We start from the raw sequence: 23,272 nt of genomic DNA on the forward strand, positions 1-23,272 counted from the left end.
AAGATGCAGACATAGGAGGCACACTCAAGTCTGTGCTGGTCTGGAGAAAACAAGCTTCAAGAATTTTGATTTACAACTAAAAATGTTACCACATTTGACAGTACTGTTGGGCTGTTTGTGTGTACTTATGGCGCATGTTTCTTTAGCAAGACAACATGAGTCGAATATTTATTTCTTCACGTTCATGCTGCCTGGATATCAAAGAGTTTGTGCACAGCACCTGGATGGGGCTGAGAGTTATTCTGTTGCATATGTGATTCTGAGCATTACATGCTTTGATGCCCAGATACCGCATAGTGTCTTTTTATGAAAGTGTGCTGTCGTGCTTCAGCAAGCTTCTGAGATCATTTTTTCTTCTTTTCGTTGATTTAATATACTCTTCATTACTCTGTAGCCAGCTGAGCTATTTTATTGAACAACCCTCTTGATTTTTGTTTTCTGCCATCGCGATTTTCTGCGTTTCACATATTAGAAGCATGTTGTAGAATACTCTCGATCCCCACGTTCGTCCCAAGGATCACTTGAAATGAACTGTGACATCCCCTAAAACTGCAGCCGTCATGCACTCGTTATATATATTAACTGAAGCGCGCAATGCCTCCGATTCATCACAACTGCACTTCCATACGTGCAAACCTGCGACCGCATAAAATTTCGCCTTAAACTCTTTGGTGTGTTCTCTAAGTCTGTGTATACATCCTTATTACGGAGATTAAAATCCAGATGCAGCATTACACCCTTTTTAATATGGATGTACCCAGACTATTGTCCAGAAATATGCCAGTAGTTAAACAAAAGGTAAGAGTTTTGATGATGTAGGGTTTCCTTAACGAATTACAGGTGCCAGCGTATTGAAGTACATCTCTAACCAAGCCTTACGTGTCTGAATTAATGCTGTGTTTCATTCGGTAAACAGTGGAAAATGTCTACATAAGGTTAATTGGCATTGTTTGGCATGACAAAGTCATGGTGGCATGGTGGGCTTCGGAGGCTGTCAAAGTCAGCCATTTTTAAACATTTTTAACTTTGCTGAGGCATTCTTAGGCATCTTCAAATTTTCAATTCTACTCTAATTCTTACTGTATTCTATTTTTATCCCATTACTATTTGTAATCGCTCCTTTCATTAATTTTTTTCTGAATTATTCTTAGTTGCATTTTTGCAGAGTCGCTTGAGACCGGCCCCTCCATCCTCTTCCATACAAGAAGAGAAGGGTTTTCCTTCTCTACACCTGCCAACCGTGACAGGTGGCAGATGAAGAGAGGAAAATCCTCCTGAACAACTTCTGCAACCTGCCACGATTGGCAGACATCGGACAGTTTTCCCCTTCATGACCCTCCTGCACTGCATTTATAAAATCAAAGTCACGCAGTCCGGGCGTTTTTTTATTGCAGTAACAATAAGATCGACATTACCCTAAAACGCGTCTCTAGCGCGTGAAGCCTCGGCGTCTGACGCCCCGCTAGTACGACCAACCACGATTTCCCTATGTCCCCTGGAAGCGCCGCCACCATTCACCCACCCTCATTCACCCACAGGACAACCCTGAGAGCGTTTCCTTGTCGCGGTATCAACCCTCTTCATCGTTTTCAAAGACTTTTCTCAGTGAACGACAACCCCGTGTGTCAATGGCAGAGAAGTTTCTATTATTTTTTTTTTTTTTTTGCTCCGCAGAAGCTGAAAGCCAACGCCCTTTTTTAGACGTATCTGATTGAGAAGCGAAAAGCCAGTTTCTGAACTCAGTTGAGCTTCTCAAACAGCTTTGCTTATTTTTCCAACAAGCGTCCAACGAAGATACGACTTAATTTAAATAGAGGTCATTGTGCCCTGCTGCAGCCGAATCGCACCGTATGCGAATTAGTTCACCGCATGACATTCACTTATGGTTTGGTTTGGTTGGTTTATTGGGTTTAACGTCCCAAAGCGACTAAGGCTATGTATGAGAGACGCCCATTGACTTATGAGTAAAAAGGAATATTAGTGTGTTTCAGCCACGCTTGTGTGGAGGCTGTAGAATGCGCACCTCGGCATGCAGCAAACAATGAAACGTAAAAATTGGAGGGAATTTAAGCCCCTCTTTAATAGTATATATGGTTGGTTGGTTTGTTGGGGTTTAACGTCCCAAAGCAACTCAGGCTATGAGAGACGCCGTAGTGAAGGGCTCCGGAAATTTCGACCACCTGGGGTTCTTTAACGTGCACTGACATCGCACAGCACACGGGCCTCTAGAATTTCGCCTTCAAGAAATTCAGCCGCCGCGGCCGGGATCGAACCCGCGTATTTCGGGTCAGCAGCCGAGCGCCGTAACCACTGAGCCACCGCGGCGGGCTCATGACGCTAATAGTATGACGCGATAGCTTAATGAGGTAATGCCCATATATGAAGAATTGGTCATTCTCAGTTTAACATTCGTAGATACCTGGGAGTCCTCATGACACTCCTGGCGCAGTGGTGCAGCGGTTAAGTGATGCGCCACTGTCCTCTGTTAACAGGCGCGGTCACCGGCGGGGCTTGTGTGACACAGGTTGCTCTTCGCGAGTGATCAATCATTAATTTAAATGCTCACGTGACCTAAGTGGCCCATCTGCCTCCTAGGTTGCATCTCTGGGGATTTTTCGTGGATTTTTCGCTGACGCTCAAAGGCGACGGCGACGCCGGATTTTCTGCGACGTGAGCTCCTTAAGTTATTGCGTTAAAATAAGCAATAGAAAAGCGAAATCAGCAAACACGGATAGCAGAAGTCATCGCAGGACAGGTGAATATTTATGCGTGACTTTAGACGAGCAAAACAGTGAAAACTTCCCCTTTTACACCCTAACGTCGACCCAACAAAAACTGCATTGCTCCGATCAGAACGGCGTAAGTATTTCAACGAAAGTATTGTGGCATTGAAAAAGAATTCAGCGATGTCTTGGGATGTTGTTAATCGAATACGAGACTGGGTACCTAGAAGCCCACCGGAAACCACTTTCCGCAACTTTGGTGCCTTTTGGAGAAAAAAGGTGAACTGGGGTATTGAAACCTGCACTGAAATCGGTTATGGCTCGTATATCACGTAATAAAGATTGCAGTGTTTTCAACTTCTATATATGCCTGATTTTTTCACTTGTTAATTAAAACTTGTGTTTGAATATACCTAGACAAAATATATTTGTACTCCATGCCTTCCTGTTCTAGGTCATCATTCTCGCTTTGCTTTATGTTACCCAAAGTGCGCCCTATAAGGGAAAGGTCATCGCAGGTATCATGTCCCACTTTGTTCTGAACCAAACACCTAAATAAATATTTTTATTTCATAGCAGAAAGAAAACGAAATCGTGTCTAGTAGGATACGCTGTTAATTTCGGTAGTCTGTTCGATGCCATTTATTGTTTATTTAATACGTGTTTTTATCTTGCAGTTTCTGTTGAAGTTATTGTTTTTGTGACGGTATACCCCAGATATGTCACCTGCCGCCGGGTACGACCACTCAATCCTTGTCAGGCTTCGGCAGGCCTGCATTTGTATTTATCGTACAGGAAATAGGCATTATTATTACTTGCGGCAGAAACGTGTCTGCATCCGAGGTGTGCATCGAATTATACCCATCTTGGAGTTAAAATGTTCACGCGAGGCCGGTCCGGGAGAACGTATCCACCGCCACAGGAGTCGACCGACGCCGCAGAGCACGGCCGCAGGGTGATGAAGGATAGAGAAAAACATCTATTTCACGGCACAAGGAGCCTCCGTGCGCCAAGGAGCCGTTGAAAACGTCCAGATAGCTGGAACGGACGCGGCGAAGCACGTGCGAATGCCGAAGAAAGGCAGACGAGGTGGGTGCTAAGTTCGTAACGAAGACGAATTTAAAGGCCGATAAGGATAGAGGCGTGAAGTCGAACGAGCGCGAAAGGCGAGTTCTTGCAGACGAAGGAGCGGACGCACGAAATGAGCGCGAAAAAAAGTTTTCAGGTATCATTCGGATTGACGCGGAGGAAATGTGACAGCATTTTTCTTTCACTCGCCAGTCTGTTCAGATTATGGTTATGTTCCTATTCTGAATTCATTTTCTTTTACTCGTCACTTGTGTTCCAATTTTTATGCTATCCTTAATCCACTTGTATTCATAACCGCTTCTTTTATTCATTTCTGCCAAGTCAATCCTAGCCCAGCGTCCCCCTCCTCTTCCTAACAAGTGTGAGGCGGTTTCTGCTCTCCTCCGCCCAACCGTAACTGGTGGCAGGCGGTATGTCGTTTCTAGTGTTTTTCAGTAATTTAAGTGCTGCATTTGTTATCTGCCGAACTAAGCCGACTAATTGCTGAACCTCAGAGGTTGTTAGTTTGAGGTAACGGGTAGCATAAAGAATTTGGCTGCACCACGCTGCAGGCGTGGTGCACGCCTCGCGTAGCGTGCACCACGCGAGGCGTGCCCGCCTCTCGGAGCCCATTTGCGCGTCCTGTCACCCTTTTTATGAGTTGCATGGTTGCTGCAATGGCCTTTCTGAGTCGCTTAATTGTGCCTCCATTTTCTTCATCTTCTTGAAGGTACAGTCCTAAAATGCGGTTCGTATGGACCTGGGGTACCTCTTTGCCCTTAACTCATATTTCTATGGGGGTTTGGTAAGTCCGTACGTTAGGGGGTACGACTAGTAATTTCTATTTTTCTGGCGAGCACACTAGCCCCATTCTTGGGGTCAGTTTTAGCAAGGGTTTCTGCTGCCGTTTGTAGCGTGTCTTCTATTTGACCGTCTGATCCGCTTGTTGTCCACAGTGTGATGTCATCGGCGTATAAGATGTTACCAAGGTGAGGGATTTTCTGTTTTTATGTGGTCAAGGGGATAAGTGTGATGTTAAAAAGAAAGGGGGAAAGCACGGAGCCTTACGGCGTGCCTACGTTGGCAAGTGTGCAGGGTGAGGTGTGACCTGCGAAGAAACACTGAAAGAAGAGACGCGCGTCGCACCGACCGCGTCCACCGAAGCGACCCCAAAGACTGCATCAGCAGCAGATACCCTCCAGCCCCCAGCGAATGTGGACTCTGACGTTTCGCTACAGCTTATATCACCGACGATTCGATAATGAAGCACAACGACGCCACGTGGCGTTTCATGATAGCGGTACCAGTGGAGCCGCAATTTTTTACTTGCTGAGAGTGCACCTTCAGAACAAATGTCTACACTGGTTCTCACAGAAATAACTAGCAAAGAAAGAACAAAAATGTGTAAGAAAAAAGATGCTTAAGGGGGTCGCCACGAAAAGGGCAGGTGCCCGTGTTATGTGCAGCACAGAAACGTTGCGGCAGCGATAGCGGATAAGCGTTTTTGTAGGGTATCTTATCCGATAACCTTGTCGCTAGACTTCGCGGCATCCGCTGCGAATCGGCGGCGTGACATCGGGCTCGCAAAGCAATATCAACGGACAGTGCGTGTGTCTCACTTCAGGTTCACTGACAGAAGCGGAGAGCAGCGGTCAACATGTCCCTGGAAGGTCGGCTAGCCGTGGTGACCGGAGGAGCGAGCGGCATCGGCAAGGCCGCCTGCCACGCCCTGGCATCACAGGGGGCTAGCGTGGTCGTGGCAGACCTCAACCTGGACGCAGCGAACTCGGTGGCCAAGTCGCTGCCAGGTAGGCTCTAGGAATCGAATTGTTTCGACGCTCTCGACTGGCTAAACACAGTCGAGGTAATAACATGTTGCAAATTCTCCGAAAGAGGCAGGTTCCACACTTTCGACGGAAACGCCGCGGACGTCTTGGAGGAGTCATGGCGCAGAACCGTGGACAGGCCTTGACAAACCTGCCCTTTTTGTGAGATGCATTGAAATATTGGGGCGTGGTGGTTTCTGAATTTCTTCTGTGACGAAACAGGGCAGATCAGACTATCATGAAAGCTTGGGCGCGATAATCAGCAGGAAGCTTGTTGTCAGTATATAGTGTGAAGGACGAGATCGGTAATAACAACAGGAATGGAATAACTAGGCATGACGGATTTTTTTCCTGTTACAGCTATCTTCAGATATCCGATACACCCGCATTGATGAATACATGAAAACTGAATCTTTACAAAGGCACCACTTACTGGGAAGAGTAGGCCCCATTAAGTAGGGTGGACTTCGTTTTGTAAAACAAGAAATAAATCGATATTTCGACTTTATCACCCTGCTTATACAGGATTTGCTTAGCTGTCAGAAAATGTATTGCACTTGAGTGCTGGCCACTCCAGGAATGTTTCTCAACCTTTTTTGGTGTGGTCCTGTGGAAAGGTGAAAGTTTTCAGAGGTTTTAGTTGCATTTTATCACCTCACTTTTCTCACCCTCACAACAAAGTTCATGTAGAACAAATGAATAAAAAAATAAAGATTACTATAGTCAAAAATTCAGTCCACATTTAGCGCTAATGCAAGTTGCATCTGACCCGCCGCAGTGGCTCAGTGGTTACGGTGCTCGGCTGCTGACCCGAGAGACGCGGGTTCGATCCCGGCCGCGGCGGCCTGGATCGAACCCGCGTCTCTCGGGTCAGCAGCCGAGCAGCGGCGGCCGAATTTCGATGGAGGTGAAATTCTAGAGGCCCGTGTACTGTGCGATGTCAGTGCAGGTTAAAGAACCCCAGGTGGTCGAAATTTCCGGAGCCCTTCACTACGGCGTCCCTCATAGCCTGAGTCGCTTCGGGACGTTAAAATCTAATAAACCAAAACAAGCAAGTTCCATCTGTTGGAAGATGGCTAGCAAATATCATTGTCATTGCTCTTATTACAATTCCTCTACAGCAAACTTTCACAATCCATTTCCGACCGTCCCGTTCAACCTCAGTTCATGGAATTAACTTTGACATTACATAAGGAGAAATTTTCACTTATTAGGGGCCAGTCTAGCGCTGTACCTGCCATGAATTTTAAGGCATATTTGAAACTCGTTTTCTCGTGAACTACCTCACATAGCTTGTTTTTGTTTATTTTGTCTTATTGCTCATTTGGTCTTCTTCAAAGAAATCTATAAATATTATTTTTTTGCAAATCTACAGCTTTATAACAATGTTCCTGAGCCATAATTTTTGTATTTTTTTAATCCCAACATAATTCTAGGACAAACTGCGGCGTATATATGTACCATTCTCGTTCAATACCTTACATGGCAACTTGCATGCCAATTAAGTCCCAAGCTGGAGCGTCCGTGTTAATTCTGCGGGCGGCGGCACTGACGCATTTTTCTGCAGCCACCAGCCATGACGTCTGTACCAGTGTCAATTCTGGGTTGTCCTGGTTGTTAATTCACAGATGTGCCTTGTAAGGTACACTTTCTTTGGAGCGCACTCCCGGGCTACGGTAAATGACGCGCTAGGATATTGGGATCGCCCGTGAAAACCGTTCCTGAGAAGCTATCGCTCTTACAAGCACGCTTCAGAGCGTGACCAAATAGATATGTATGTAAAAAAGGCTGTTTCGTCATTCGGCTCTTGCCCGCACTGAAAGTGTCGCGGTCTTTGTAGAGAGCACGCGACAGGAGTCGCTGTCGGTAGCCAACGTGTGGAAATACGTTGCCTGCGTCTCAAAACAAAACAAAAACTAAAGCGAAAGAAAACTTGCTTGAAAAGTATCCGCACACGACTGAAGAATAGTGCACGATTAAAACGCGTCAGCATTCAATAAAACAATGAGTGTACTGCCGGCCAATTACTCGGCAGTATCGCGAGAGCATCGACCCACCAATTTGTCAGCGCCTTGTCACGGCGCGGAGCGGCGAAACATGCGAGATTAAGTGCACGTGTACCGCATGCGCTTGCCATGTTCTGCCGTTCCGCTTTGTGATAAGGCGCCGACAAGTTGGCTGGTCAACGCTCTCGTGATACCATAAATGAATTGGCCGGCCGTACCTTTCTTGCTTTAACTGACGACTGTTAAAAAAAATCGGCTGAATTGGGAACAATTGTTAGTTTTACTCTTGACATTTCATTTTTATATTGCACACATCCGAATGAGTGCAAGCCGCGAAAAAGTGCACGACATCTAGCGTGCCAAATTTCTACTTTGTTTCCAAATACGGGTTTGTCTTTCTCAAATAAATGGCATTGAAGCATTTTTGAAATTGAATAACGTTCCGGCATTCGATGTTGGATAGCGAGGGAAAACGTATTTTTAATATTTTTACTCTACCGTGAACCCTTAGTTAGGCGTGTCCACGTTTTATGGGTGAGAGACGCTGCTAAAATATCACTCTCGTCATGTACTGCCGATAATGTCAAGGGATGTAATGTGTTCTTCGCAGGTTCTGTAACTCACAGAGCAGAGTTTGTGGATGTCGCTGACTCGAAATCGGTGGAAAAACTTTTCGCCCTCGTCAAGGACACGGAATCGCTGCCCGTCAGCATCGTCGTGAACTGCGCCGGGGTTGCCCATCTCGCGCCTCTCGTCGACACCACGGATGAGGATTTCGACAGAGTCATCCGGATCAACCTAAAGGTTAGTCCTAACGACAGTAGTAGAACCATGATCAGAAGAGTAATGCCGAAGTCTAGAGCTGAAAAAAGTTCGTCACGTAGAGAACGATCCCCAAGTAACAGAGAAGAATACGTTCGGTTAAAGATATGTAAAATATTGAAAAATCTGCCGTTTTAGGTGGCGCAAAGAGGGGTTTGTTCGCAATAAAGCGCTCAATAGATGAGTGTGCTTTTATAGAAGAATGTCTGTTCATTTCCTGTATATCATTATATGCTCACCTTTTCATACATTATTATGAACGGCGCTCACCAGGGAAGCCGAAGCGTGGTTATTTTCAAACTCTTTTGCTTCTCGTCAGTATTTATCTTGACATCGTGACCGTAGGTAAATCGACGTGCTCAGTCTCGCACTTGTCTATTAGTCATGGATGCGTGTTGGAGTTCAAACAAATATTTTTCCGAGTCTAATGAGACTCCCTGTTTTAAACTAGGAAAGCCTATTCCTTTCAACTCGTAACTTCATATCGCGCACCGCGATGGGGGCCTAGTTTGAGCATCCCTTTGTATGCGGGAAGTAAGGTGGTTGGTTCGTAAATCCCCGCAGGGCACCTTCCTTGTGACAAAGGCCTCTGCGCGGGCGATGACTGCCTCGGGCGTCGCCGACGCTGCCATCGTGAACGTTGCCAGCATCCTGGGAAAGACTGGTATCCCCTTGCTGTCGTCGTACACCGCTTCCAAAGGGGGCGTCATTGCGCTAACCAAAACGGTGGCGCAAGAGCTGGGACCGCGAGGCATCCGCTGCAACGCAGTGCTGCCGGCGCTTACAAGGACCCCAATGGGCTGTTCGATTCCAGAGGAGGACCAGAAGAAGTTTGTCGCCATGACACCCATACAGCGAATGTGCGAGCCCGAAGAAGTTGCCCAAACCATCCTGTTCCTTTGTTCCCCGCAAAGCTCCTACCTGACGGGAGCCGCGGTCGAAGTCACGGGCGGTTACGGCATGTGAAGAACTCGCGAGTAGACGCACCACTGAATTGTGGTCTTGAAAAGCGTCGTGTATTTTTGTATTAAATAAGTGTTGAGCCTGCAATGGCCGTTTGTAAATATTCAGACAGCCTCTCTGCGTGCGTGATGTGCAGTCAAAAACGTTATGCATATGAACACGGCATCTGACGCAGTTCCTGCATGTGGGGACTTCATGTCGACATCGGTTGGCGTGAGTGAAATAAAGCGCTTCATAGTTGAGAACATAGCTTCTGAACCTTTCATAGTTCGCAGAGTTGAACCTCCTATCTGTTAGTGTCTTCTTGAGGTGAACTCATGTCTAGCTATGAGAGATTATTAACGAGGCCCTCGCAGTTGCCAACTGCTCCAGCTTGTTGAGTCTTTGGAAGCAGAGGACGGTGCATGACAGGCCAGGCTTTCAGCTAAGACTAAATCAGCCGGTGACCAAGGGTGCCTTGATTGCTTCCTCTTGCAAGAGATTGGTACTTTAAAGGACCACACGCCAAAGCACTTGGTCCAAAGTAAAACTATAGGAACTGTGGACGAAGGCGCAAGAAAACGCAAAGAACAGATCATAAGTTCGGCGCCCCGTCTGTACGCAGCAAATGGCATGCATATATTAGTGCGAAAACACTACCCCGATGGGCAAAATCCCGAGCAAGATCTTGAGATATTTGTGGGTTTGTTCCAAGTGAAATAAATAAAATAAATATCCGCGACTGCAATTCGAACTCACGGTGGAGCGAACAAATCAGCTTCAGAGCTTTAGGCTGTGGCCGCAGCCAAACACTTCTCGAGTTACACTGCAGCACACTCTCGCGCTGTCCATTACACATCGTCCTCTCCATCAACTAACACTGCTGTCAAATATTCGCGCTTTGAGCAATGTGGGGGCATTGTGGGGATATGCGTTGGCGTGGACAACGCTGTGGAAGAAACCGGGCACTCAAGCAACGCGCGTTGGCGTTTACAATGTTGCTGCAATAGTAATAATAATACTTCATTGCGCCAAATATTAAAAAAGCACAAAAATCTGGCCTGTCAAAGACTCATAGGGCTTGAGTGGCAGAGCCCGACAGGCAGCGGAACCGCGCAGACATACACACAGGCATAAAATCACATTCAAAATTACGGACATAAAATTAGTACGGTGGTGAAATCAAAATAGACAGAACACTCCTGCTACATGTAAAAAAAAAAAAAAAACTTCATGAGAATAAATTGCGAGGAAGAAAACCAAAATGGTATGACAATAACTCAGATCAATGCAAGAAATACAGCAGTGATCAATGAAATCACAGGATTTACTTGACAGGTGGTAAAGCATATTGCCGCGTATCATTGTAGTGTCCGCACAAGGCCGCAGGAAAAGGGTGTTATCGTTTTTGTTCGTGACGCGAGAAGCGCCCGGACTAATCTCGATTGATCACAGCCATGAAGAGCTGCATCTACGTGTTTCTAGATTAGTCTAGATGATCTCGGCCTGTTATCTCGAAGTTTCCTAGCCGGCTTTAAATTCAACGATGCTACGAGCAGCGGGCATTCGTAGTTCGACGACTGACGAGCACATTTGTTGCTTACGCCGCCGCCGAGGGATTCAGTTCTTTTGCGGGCTCAAGTCAGCCCAAATAAAGAGCTTCGTTTCCAAGTCTTGTTGGTGTTTTCGTGACCGCTGGACTGCCGTCACTACAACGTGACAATATGTGTACAACGTCGTAGACCCACTAATTAAAGTATCGCAGCATCTTTTTTATTTTATATTTAGCTTCCGCTCTGCGAGCACTTGCAGGTAACCTGTTAAAAGAGAACGTAATAATCTCTTACTCGCCTTCCATATCTTGTAGACCGTCGGGGAATACAAAAAGGTTCATTCGGTCGAAGAGACCGTGTGGGAACATACGGAATCTTATAGTCACTAAACCAAAAATGTTTCAGGACAATCGTTTCCATCAAAAGGCGATCAAAATCAGGTAGCGAAAATACCTTAAAGAGATCAGAATTGAAGGTAAGGCCTAAATCATAGCCAATATTTTTTTAACAAAGATCGCAGTATAGAGCTAATCCTGCACTTCCAGCGAACTGCACAGTGACCATAAATCGTTATGCCATAGCGCAGTAAGCTATAACCAAGAGCGTTTACAATAACTTTGCGTATTGAAAACGACATGTAGTGCCTAATGTTGTAAAGTACACAGGAGACGGTCCGGAGCTTTTTACAAACGCGGGGCAAGTGATCATTCCATGAAAGAACACTGTCAAAGTATACTGCTAGGTATTTCACTGTAGTTGTATAGCTCACGGGTACACATTGACATTGAGAACAATCAGATACGTGGAAAAACAGCTAATGGTTTAAACCTACCTTGTTTATCGGGCTGTGAAAGCATATAAGTTGAGTCTTAGAGCTTTTAACTTTAATTAGGTTGTGTGAGAACCAGTCAATAGCAATTGTTGCTGCAGATTGAAGAGAAGAAATTGAGTCAGAGTAGTTCGGCGAATGGGTTACAAGGACAGTATCGTCAGCGTACTGATACAGGCCTACAGGCACAACGTTTGAAAGGTCATTCACGTAGACGTTAAATAACAGGGGACCAATTATGGAATCTCGTGGAACGCCAGCTTTAATTAACAAAGAAGCGCTCTTCGCCCGCCCAATCGAGACGTATTGCATACTCTGCAGTAAAAAATTTTCAAAAAGGGAAAGAAACACTCCACGGAAGCCTAACCTGGACTGTTTACACAGTAACACACTGTGACACACGCTGTCAAAAGCCTTGCTGACACCCAGAAACCGTGCACACACCACTTGGTTACGTTCAAAGGATTGATTTAACATGTCAGAAAAGTCCTCCAAAAAGCATTTCCGTCCTTTTACCTTGTACAAAACCATACTGACGCGGTGACAGGATTTTGTGTTTATCTAAAAAACTTGTCATTGTAAACAGCAGATGTTTTTTCTAATATTCGAGTCAAACGGGGCAAGACTGAAATAGGACGATAATTCTCATACCTATTATGTGCACCACCTTTGTGAATCGGGGTTATTATAGCCGCTTTCATGTTCGCCGGGATCATGCCACTTGAGATAATGCTGTTGAATAGCGACAGCAACACGCCTTTAAGTATGTGGAACAAGTTTCGCAGATCATCAACTGAACTGCCATCTATTCCGACAGATCTATTGCGTTTAAGACCAAAAATAATTGAACTGAGCTCATCCTCACTTAGCAAAGGTAGGTGTGCAGATTCAACTGTGCTGTTCTTAAGAGCAAAAATAAGGGATTCTGTTGCGCACTGCCCGAAACTTTCGAGAAGAATCTGTTGGATTCATTAGCTATTTTTTCTTCATCAGTGCCGACACACGACACAAAATCTTTATCATCATTGCCACGCCTTTTGACACCTCTTAGGTTGTTAATCAGAGACCACGTTTTTCTAGTATCTGAGCGTGTATTCTTAAACTTGTTACGAAAATGTACTCGTTTAGCCTGACGAATCATTGCATTTACTTTATTTCTTGCAACCTTACACTTAGACCGTAGCAGGATAGATGCAGGTGCCCTTTTCGACTGGGCCCAGTCACATGGGCCAGGATCACGTGATCATAGGCCGCCAGCGTACATCGGGTAAATTGGCATTGATGATGAAGAAGTTGAAGACGCGCATAACTGGCACCATGAGTCAGTGGACACCTCAATCGCGCTTTCAGGTACGCGGTGGTGGCGTCCACCTGTAAAAAACTGCTATTGCACAATATTTCGTGTTTGGCAATGCTAAATTAACGGCACTTTTTCTTCCGTGCCCTTACTGATCTTTGGCTGTTTTTTTTTTTTTCGTCCCCGCAGAAACATAGAAACATGCAGAAAATCAAAGTAATGTTCAACAGTCTCGCAAGGAAACGGCACTTCACAATTGGTAGTGAGGTGCTGGAAATGGTAAGGGAATACATTTACTTAGGGCATGTAGTGACCGCTGACCCGGATCATGAGAGTGAAATAACTAGAAGAATAAGAATGGAGTGGAGCGCATATGGCAGGTTTTCTCAGATCATGAACGGCAGTTTCCCAATATTCCTTAAAAGAAAAGTATTCAAGTATACAACAGCTGTATCTTACCGGTAGTCACCTATGCAGAAGCGTGGAGACTAACGAAAAGGGTTTGGCTTAAGCAAAAGGCAACGCAGCGAGCTATGGAAAGAAAAATTATATATACATAGAGAGACTTTAATGAAAGAAGGAGAGGTCTGCCTGGTAAAAAAATTATAGGTGTAACTTTAAGAGACCGGAAGCAGGCAGAGTGGATGAGAGAACAATTGCGGGTTAATGACATCCTAGTCGAAATCAAGAGGAGGAAATGGGCTTGGGGAGGGCATGTCATGCGAAGGCAAGATAACCGCTGGTCCTTTAGGGCAACGGAGTGGATTCCAAGAGAAGGCAAGCGTAGTAGGGGGCAGCAGAAAGTAAGGTAGGAGGATGAGATTAAGAATTTTGCGGGGATATGGTGGCCACAGCTGGCAAAGCACAGGGCTAATTAAAGAGGCATGGGAGAGACCATTGCTCTGCATTGGGTGCAGTCAGGCTGATGATGATGATGATGAACATTATGTGCGTAAAGTGCACGGTGGAACAGTTCAAAGAATGTGGAAGATGTGATAATTGTGATAAGTGTCGAATGTAAACAATGAACAGTGAGCGTGTGTCTGTTAATGAAACGCTGAATGGATCCATTAGCGCCGTAGCATCATACCCTTAAAGACAGAGCTTGAGTGTCCCCCTATTTCAGTCCCATATGTTCGCACTTGGCGAACATATGTTACTTATTGAACACATGTGCGAGATTGAACAGATTCGAGAGCATTAATAAGATAAGCTTGATAAGGATTCCTAATGGTCGACGCGAATTCTAGTTTAGATCTGACGAATAATTTGCAGGCTAATAACCTAACATCTTGGGGAACATTATATAGAAGACGTTCTAAGAAGCCTAACGTCCTTTTCGCTGACGATAGGGCAATTGAAGTGGTTTTAGAATTAGATGAGTTTAAAATGGCCGACTGTGTGAAACAGATTAAGCCTGCGAAATCGTTTTGCGCTACCAACTTAAATGGCGGCGTAATCGCCGAATAAAGTGGCTTTGGCGCTCAGGCTTCTCTGCAGTGTACAGCGACAGGCACAGGTTCCGATAATGACGTCAGGTACGACGGCGTTGAGTTTACGCCGAAGAAACAGTTGTTTTATGGAAGAAAACCAACGTCGTCGAAGATGACGCTCAAGAAGCATTGTTTGCCGGCATTGGATGACGCACAGCAGCATGCAGGCGAAGGCAGCGGACATCTGGAGTTTAGGCGATAATGACGTCACTACAAGTTTCCACGCATTTTCCAACGAAGTGAGGAGAAGCCTGAACATCGTCTCTATTTTAATCTGCGATTATTTCACAATTTGAAATGTTAGGGCAAAAATACTTTGCATGCTTTACCTGGAAGCTTCGTAGATTCGATTTATTAAATAACCTCGAATTATTAAAAAACTGTTTCAGCTTCCCTACCAGCAGCAACTGCAAACTCCAAGAAAGATCGCTATAGAGTGTTACGCCTAAATACGTGTATGAATGTACTGTCAGCAGCAAAAGTTTGCGGGATCTCCAGCGCGTGGCGGAGCGACGCAAAACAGCATTCCAGCGCCATCTGCCGCGATTACGCCCGATGTCGAGGCATAGAGTAATATAGAAGTAAAGAGCGGACACTCCCGTAGGCCCCAGCGGCCGACTTTTGTGCACAGCGCACCTAGCGGACCCGGGGAAACGCACTGGCCTCAGAGATGCGAGGCGATACTTTCATTGCGTCTTGTGCGTTCTCCCCTCTCGCGGAAGAGGCGGTGTCACATTGCCCAGCTGAGCAGCTGGCCACCAGCGTGACGATTACGGAGCACGCAACGATTATCCAGGTTTCGACGCTCGTCAAAAGCGTTTGGCTTTGATCGCTTGCCTGGACGCCGCAGCAAAACACGTCACCCACAAGCCGCAAAGGCGTTATGCCACGCATCGCGTGCGCTTGGCAAGCGGCAGTGAACCTATACGTGCATTCTGTCAGGGTGACAATGAGCGCATCAGTCACTCCGCAGAAGGAAGCCAAGACATGCCAAGACCATACTCTTTTTTTTTTTTTTATTTGCACGTTCAGTGCCATCTGGCGGAAACGGGGAAGCGCCGAACTCGGCCGCGAAAGGGCCCGAGTGTCCGCTCTTTACTTCTAGGTTACTCTATGGTCGAGGCTCACAGCACTTCCGTGTTAGCCATTATTTGTGCATGCCTGTCCTTTCTTTGTTATAGGGCATGTCTCATCGCGTTCTTCGCCGGGATCCGCTTTTGCCACTGGCAACGAATCGCCGTGTCACCGTCGTTGCGCGTCTGTTTCGGCTGCTGCGATGGTGACAAGTGCTCCGATCCCTCGCGCGAGCCAAAGTAGGACTGGCTGCGAACATCACACAGCGCCTCAGCGGTTTCCCTGAGTCTGATAAGCACGTCACGCGGAAGCAAACGTCAAGGCATGCTTGATAGCGAAGAAAGGATAGGCATGCGCAAAGCGTGCTTCAAACGCCATTTCCGTGAGCCTCGACATCGGGCGTAATCGCGGCAGATGGCGCTGGAATGCAGTTTTGCGTCGCTCCGCCACGCGCTGGAGATCCCGCAAACTTTTGCTGCTGACAGTACTAGCTGTACAGGAACTTCAGGAGCGTCAGTGATAATTTTAATACGTTTTATCAATTCCATGAGGTGTGTGTCACAATAAATGTGTCTTTAAATATAAGTGGGAATGCTTGTATGATACCGGGGACTAATCACGCACGGATGCATCGGAAAAGGGTTCACTTCTCGTATTACAGCTGGCCCCGGCTGCCTTGATCGCGGCTGCCCGGTTGACCAGCTCGTGCACACTATTTCCATCGCCAACCTGCTGGCTTCTGCGGGCTTCGTACCATCGAGCCCAGTGGCTGCTGCGTCAGCGCATGTGCGCCTGTTCAGGTATTGCGATTCTGTCCCACTGATGCTGCGGGGCGCATAAAAGGTGCGCTTCCGGCTCTGGACGGACCACTGATAGCGCCGAATCGGGCAGGGACGCATCGGCAAAACACTCATCGCGCTTCTCGTATTACAGGTGGGTAGACCTGCTTATTTGTGCTTCTTTGAACGCGCAGTTTGCGCCTTGGTCGTCCTGCAGCAATGGATGATTATGAGTCTGGTACCACGGCTGACACGAAAGACAATAGTGGAGGACTGTTCGATAAGGCTCCGAAAACTGTGGAAGAGTTTGGAAGTTTTTTTGTGAAGCTTAATAGCAACTCGGAAGCCATGGGCAATAAATTCAGTCAAGAACTTGGCGCCCTGCGGGAACCGGTCGAATTTATGAGTCAAAACTTTGATGGATTTAAGAAGGAACTGGCCGAAACACGTGAGGAGCTACGCTAACTTAAGGCGGAGAAAAATCAGGTAAAGAATGAAAACAGTGAACATTCTCAACAGCTACACCACACCAGAGCAGAACTGACTAGAATCCAACAGCAACAGTCGCAGTAATAGTGCTGAGTTGAATTGCGTCACTTCATACCTAGCGAGTCGCCGACAAGAATTGTCTCCGCCCTTGCCACGAAAGTTGCGGCGGTGATCGGGTTACAACGAAAGATAAAAACCAATGTGAGTACAGGTCAAGTGCTGTCCGTGTTAAGCTTCTCGATTGCGGCCGCATTTTGATGGAGGCGGAACGCAACGGCGCCCGTGTGCTGTGCGATGTCAGTGCACGTTAAAGATCCCCAGGTGGTCGAAATTAATCCGGAGACTTCCACTGCGGCACTTCTTTCTTCTTTCACTCCCACCTTCCTCCCTTCCCTTACGGCGCGGTTCGGGTGTCCACCGAGCTATGTGAGACAGATACTGCGGCGCCATTTCCATTGCTCAAAAACCGATTTCGGTCGAAAGGGTCGGGACGTCCCGCGTGTAGCTGGGAAATTGAAAATTTACTAATTTATTTATTTATTTATTTATTCAAAATACCTTACAGGGCCCAGAAGGGCATTGAGTAAGGGGGGAAAAACAATAGATTAAGCAAATAGGAAGAATAAATTAACAACAACGCGTGATACAAGGCAAAAATTAAACACAATTATAAATATACAGGGCAAAACGTAACTACAAGACATACATCACCGCGAGCAAGAAAAATTAAAATAGTAGCAAGAATGCATCGCATGTGCCCAATACACATCAAAAGAAAAAAGCAGTAGCCGTAGTAAATTAGTAGTAGTAAATTATGATTACAAGGTTGCAACATGAGTCAAACGTCATTATGTCATGAAATAATGTAAAGCAAATTAATTGCGCTGGAATAAAAATTGGCCAAGGTCGTTAGATCGAAATTGTGCCTGTGACCGTTTGGTCGCGCGTCACACGTGCTACCCCTAGGCCACCGGGGAACTTTCGTTGAGTTGATTAAAGGGAAGACTTGAGTGTCTTGGCCGACAGTGTTTGTGTATCCAAAAAGGACCCCAAGCAGCTGGAGGGAACCATTAACGCCAACGCGTCTTGCCCTTTAGGTGGAGCTTGTGTCCCCCGAATTTTCGCATGTGGACGCTGATCTGTCGCTAATGGACCACCAACGACGCCACGTGCCGTTTCATGTAAGCGGCACCAGTGGCGGAGCAGCACTGTATTTTCTCAGCATGCACCTTGAGAACAAACGGCTACACTGCTTCGCACAGAAATCCCCCGCATAGAATGAAGACCGAGAAACAACTAAGAAGACAATTCTAATGACGGTAGCAACGACAAGGGCCCGTTTTTTGTACAGTGCAAAATCTTTGTGCCGACGATAGCAGCTAAGCGTCTTTGTGTGGTATCTTAACAGATAACCTTGTCGCTAGACATCGCGGCATCCGCAGTGAATCGGGGGCGTGACAGCGGGCTCGCATAGCAATATAAACGGACAGTGCGTGTGCCTCGCTTCGGGTTCATTGGCAGAAGCGGAGAGCAGCGGTCAACATGTCCCTGGAAGGTCGGCTAGCCTTGGTGACCGGAGGAGCGAGCGGCATCGGCAAGGCCGCCTGCCACGCCCTGGCATCACAGGAGGCTACCGTGGTCGTGGCAGACCTCAACCTGGACGCAGCGAACTCGGTGGCCAAGTCGCTGCCAGGTAGGCTCTCGAAATCAAATCTTTCGTCGCTCTCCCCTGGCTGAACAGCATGGAGGTACTAACAGTTGTATAGGTGCTCGGAAAGGGGCGGCTTCCACACCTTCGACGGAAACCCCGCGGACGTCTAGGAGGACTCATGGCGCAGAACCGTGGACAGGTCTTGACAAACATGCCTTTTTCTGAGATGCATTGAAATAGTGGGGCATGGTGGTTTCCGAATTTCTTCTGCGGCGGCCATGAAAGCTCGGGCGCGATAATCGCCAGGAAGATTGTTCACAGTATATAGTGTGAAGGACGAAACTGGGAATAACAACTAACAGAAACGGAACAACTAGGTATGACGGATTTTTTCCTGTTTTAGCTGTCTTCAGATATCCGACACACTTGCATTAATGAATACACGAAAAGGAAGTTTTACAAATGCGTAGCTCACTGGGAAGAGTAGCACCTATTAAGGTAGGGTGGTACTTGGTTTTCTATTGCATTCGGGCATTTGGCTCTTCAGGAATGCTTTTCCATCCTTTTCTGTGGTCCTGTGGAAAGGCGGAAGCTTTCAGAGGTTTTATTTGCATTTTCTGACCACGCTTTGTATCAGAGTTCAAAACAGCATTCAGTGTACCTTTCTTGCTTTTCCTGACACAACTTAGTCGGCTGAGCTTGGGGAAAACTCATTGTCTTGCTTCTGAAATTTAGTTTTATTAGTGAAATCTGAACAAGTGCAAAGAGCGTAGACATCTAGCGTGCCTTCTTGCCTCTTGATTTCCAAACCCTGGTTCTTCTTGCTCTACTTAGGGGCATTTGGATCGCGAAAAAATGTTCACGAACGTTTAGGCATTCGACGTTAGCTGAAAATCACAAATCTATTCATTTTTAGCCTTGCATGTGCGCTTAATTCAGCATGTTCTTATCGGAGAGAGACGCTGAAGAAATAACAATCGCGTCTACATGCTGCACCTAACGTCAGGGAATTGAATGGGTTCCTCGCAGGCTCTTCAACTCACAGAGCGGAGTTTGTGGACGTCGGCGACTCGGAATCCGTGGAAAAACTTTTCGCCCACGTCAAGGACACGGAATCGCTGCCCGTCAGCATCGTCGTAAATTGCGCTGGTGTTGTCCACCATGCCCCTCTCATCGACACAGCGGATGAGGACTTCGACAGGGTCATCCGGATCAACCTAAAGGTTAGTTCTAAAGATAGTGGCCGAACCATAGCCCGAGGAGTCAATGCTGCAGTCTAGAATTCTAGAAAGGTTCGTCTGATCGGGAATAATCACCAAGTATGCATGAACAATACGTTCAATTAGATACGTAAAAGGTTGAAAACATTGCCGTTGGGAAGCATCAAGAGAGCTTTGTTAACAGTAAAGCGCTCAGATCAGAAAATGGTTACATAAAGAAATGGCTGAACCATTCATGTAGATCATCATGCGCACCTATTTTCACTTCATTATGAACAGGGCTCTAGAGGTGAGCCGAATCGCCATTATTTATAACTTCTCTGTTTCTTTTGGTAACTGTATTTATCTTGACATTAGTGCCCGCAGGTAAATACACGTACTCGGCTTGAAAGTTGTGCATTGGTTGGGCAGTTGTTAGTGAGCACTTGTGTTGTTGTCACTCTGTCTCTGTCCCTGTCCCTGTGGTACCACACCAGTATGAATTCGTACCAACTCGCCCAATTTTCAACCCTTTTGAAAGAATGTGTGTTCGCGTTCCATCTTAAATAGTTTTTGGAAAACAATTACCGTCATCGTCTTCTTATTAGGACACTAGTTTTCTTTTAACTCGTAACTATGTATACCATGGCGTTAACCTAGTAGTTTAGGCATCCGCTTCGTAGACGGGAGGTCCAGGGTTCAATCGCCAGAGACACCGAATACCTGCTGGTGATACGCCGGAGATACTAGCCTTCCCTTGGCCTGATGCTCGGCTTATCTGGGGTCAAATGCTTGGAAAGTGGGTCTTTGACCCCAGCTTGTGTAAGCGAAAGAACGCCATGTGCTACGGCGCAGCTTTGGCGCAAAGCTGTCCTTGCTCCACAAAACTTCATTATGCGCTGTATATAACGCCACCTGAGATATCGGGTGACACTAGAAAGAGATAAGCAAGTAAGAAGTAAAGTAACTAGAGGCATAAGTGTCCTACTCGAGAACAAAGCGAAAGCTCAGCGGTATTGCGCGTTATTCCCTCCTCCCAGAGCGAAATATTGCCTATTGAAAAACCGTACTGATTCAAGCATTTTTTTTTTCTTGCGAAGAAAGTAAAAAAGAAATATCTTGCATGGTGCATAGGGCCCATCTTACCCGCTTGTAAACACATCATTGAAGATTTGCCCAAGAGTGCGCATTTGCATCTTAACGCACTAAAAAAAAAAGACATTATACAAATTCGTGTATGTCCTTGGTTTATCTATCCCGCTGACCGTTGTAGTGTTGTCGGTGCACCGCGTTAAATCCGCAGATGACCACACAAATTTCTATGCCAGGCAAATGCATCAAAAAGATATGAAAAACAATGTTGTAGGTTTAAAGAAATGAAAGGCTAGGTTTTCAGACCAGATTCATTGCGTTTTGATGCCTTTGATACACTTTTTATTTTCCTGTCATGATAGAAGCGCTTTCGATACCACAGTTAGTTTTCGCGCATTCTTGGCCCGACTGGTTATTCTTACCCGACATGTTTACTGTGCCGTCGTGTTTCGATCGGAATTTATCGTGGCAGAAGCCATTTATTTCGCTCAACTTCTTTATTTTGCCCTAGCTAAGCACATGGCCTATTCTTTAAGCCAAAGCCTACAAGCCGATACGTCACGGGTAGGAGATGCGATCGATTGCATCACGCCGGTATTTCACAAAGCGCCAATGGCATTGACAGCCGATTTCTCTACTAATGACTTTTTTTAAATTACGAAGTCTCAGCAGCATGCCCTAACAGGCCAATAGTGCATGATATAGCCTATTGTTTGACATGCAACCATAACATAAATGAATTTTTCTGACTCCAATTTCGTCACTATCTGCGGGAATGTGGACACAGGGAGGGAGAGAGTATGCAGTCTGCCGTATTTACCCGTTTGCATGCATAATCAGATCAGACTTTCCTGCCACTTGCGCATGTCCGTGCATACGAGCCGAATAAAAATAGTAGCCTTTTTGCTGCTCCGCCTGGTTTTATGTGGGCTCTTAACAGATGCGCACGCAGCTTTTTCAGCTATTATGCGCCTCCCTACCGCATGTCATGTGGTGCTAAAGGCACAAGTGAAAGCCCGTACGTGCATCAACCGGTCCGGACTGGTTCATCTGGAAAAAACTCCAAACCACGCGTGAGCACAAAAGTATATTTTCAGTCAGGCTCGCGCAATAAGAGTCAACACAGCGTGAACTATATGGCATATACGCACGAAATCTCGCGCACATTCTCTTGGCCTGCATCTGTTAATCTGCCAGCGCAGCCATGAATAGATCGGGAAGCAAGAGAAGCGCCGCTACTATAAGCGCCTGTCATCTCATCTATCCCCGCAGGGCACCTTCCTTGTGACAAGGGCCGCCGCGCGGGCGATGACTGCGTCGGGCGTCGCCGACGCTGTCATCGTGAACGTCGCCAGCATCCTGGGAAAGACTGGTGTTCCCATGCTATCGTCGTACACCGCTTCCAAAGGGGGCGTCATTTCGCTGACTAAGACGGTGGCTCAAGAGCTGGGGCCGGGAGGCATCCGCTGCAACGCAGTGCTGCCGGCGCTGACGAGGACGCCGATGGGCTGTTCGCTGCCGGAGGAGGACCAGAAGAAGTTTGTCGACATGACACCCATGCAGCGAATGGGCGAGCCCGAAGAAGTGGCCCAAATCATCCTGTTCCTTTGTTCACCGCAAAGTTCCTACCTGACGGGAGCCGCGGTCGAAGTCACGGGCGGCTACGGCATGTGAAGAATTTGCGGGTATACGCACCACTGAGGTGTGGTCTTGAAAAGCGCCTTGTATTTTTGTATTAAATAAATATCGAGCCTGCAATGGCCATTTCTAGTAAATATTCAGGCGAGCTCTCTCAGTGCACGATACGCAGTCAAAAACGTTCTGAATATGAGTACGGAATGTGACGCAGTCCCTGCATGTGGGGACTTCATGTCGGCATCGGTTGGAGTGAGCGAAAAAGCGCCTCATAGTTGAGGAGATAGCTTCTGAATCTTTCTGAATCTCGCCAACGCACTTGGCTGCTCATGGACCTATGGTCCAAAGTAAAACCTGCGAACGGTGCACGAAGACGGAAGAAAGGCAAAGAACAGATGGGACACATGTTACCCCGGCCCTTCCCGGGTCTGTATGCAGAAAATGGCATGTATGCACTCTTCCGAGCCGCCATGTATACACAAGCTACCTAGAATATCCGCCATGTTTTGAATGTGGACAAGCTCTTTCGCTCCACCTTATATCTCCACCGACTACATAATGAACCACCAACGGCGTCACTGCCGTTTCATTTTAGTGGTATACCAGTGGCGCGGAAACTCTGTATCTGCTGACCGTCTTTCAAACAATTGACTGCGCTGTTATGCACATGTAGGAAGCCCTAGCAGAAGAATGAAGAACGAGAGCGGGAAAAAACATGCAGAAGAGATCGCAAGGAAAACTGCAAACGCTCGTGTTTTGCGCAACTCAGAACGTTGTGCAGACGATAGTGGTTA

General features: G+C 46.7%; 2 protein-coding genes across 2 annotated transcripts; both read left to right on the plus strand.

Moving 5' to 3' along the window:
* Window positions 1-5,341: 5,341 nt before the first annotated feature.
* On the plus strand, window positions 5,342-9,495 carry LOC149341722 (estradiol 17-beta-dehydrogenase 8-like). The gene is made up of 3 exons (XM_089542015.1): window positions 5,342-5,599; window positions 8,234-8,427; window positions 9,010-9,495. Exons 1-3 carry the CDS (start codon window positions 5,449-5,451, stop codon window positions 9,409-9,411), a joined length of 747 nt encoding a protein of 248 aa, XP_089398141.1. The 5' UTR covers window positions 5,342-5,448; the 3' UTR covers window positions 9,412-9,495.
* Window positions 9,496-17,879: 8,384 nt separating this feature from the next.
* On the plus strand, window positions 17,880-23,190 carry LOC149341723 (estradiol 17-beta-dehydrogenase 8-like). Its single transcript, XM_089543888.1, has 3 exons — window positions 17,880-18,594; window positions 19,582-19,775; window positions 22,116-23,190. The coding sequence occupies exons 1-3, from the start codon at window positions 18,444-18,446 to the stop codon at window positions 22,515-22,517; spliced, it is 747 nt and encodes a 248-aa protein (XP_089400014.1). The 5' UTR covers window positions 17,880-18,443; the 3' UTR covers window positions 22,518-23,190.
* The last annotated feature ends 82 nt before the right edge of the window (window positions 23,191-23,272 follow it).

The sequence above is a fragment of the Amblyomma mixtum genome, chromosome 5, assembly GCF_055824585.1.
Source record: "Amblyomma mixtum isolate Tamu chromosome 5, ASM5582458v1, whole genome shotgun sequence".
NCBI classification, from domain to species: Eukaryota; Metazoa; Arthropoda; class Arachnida; order Ixodida; family Ixodidae; genus Amblyomma; species Amblyomma mixtum.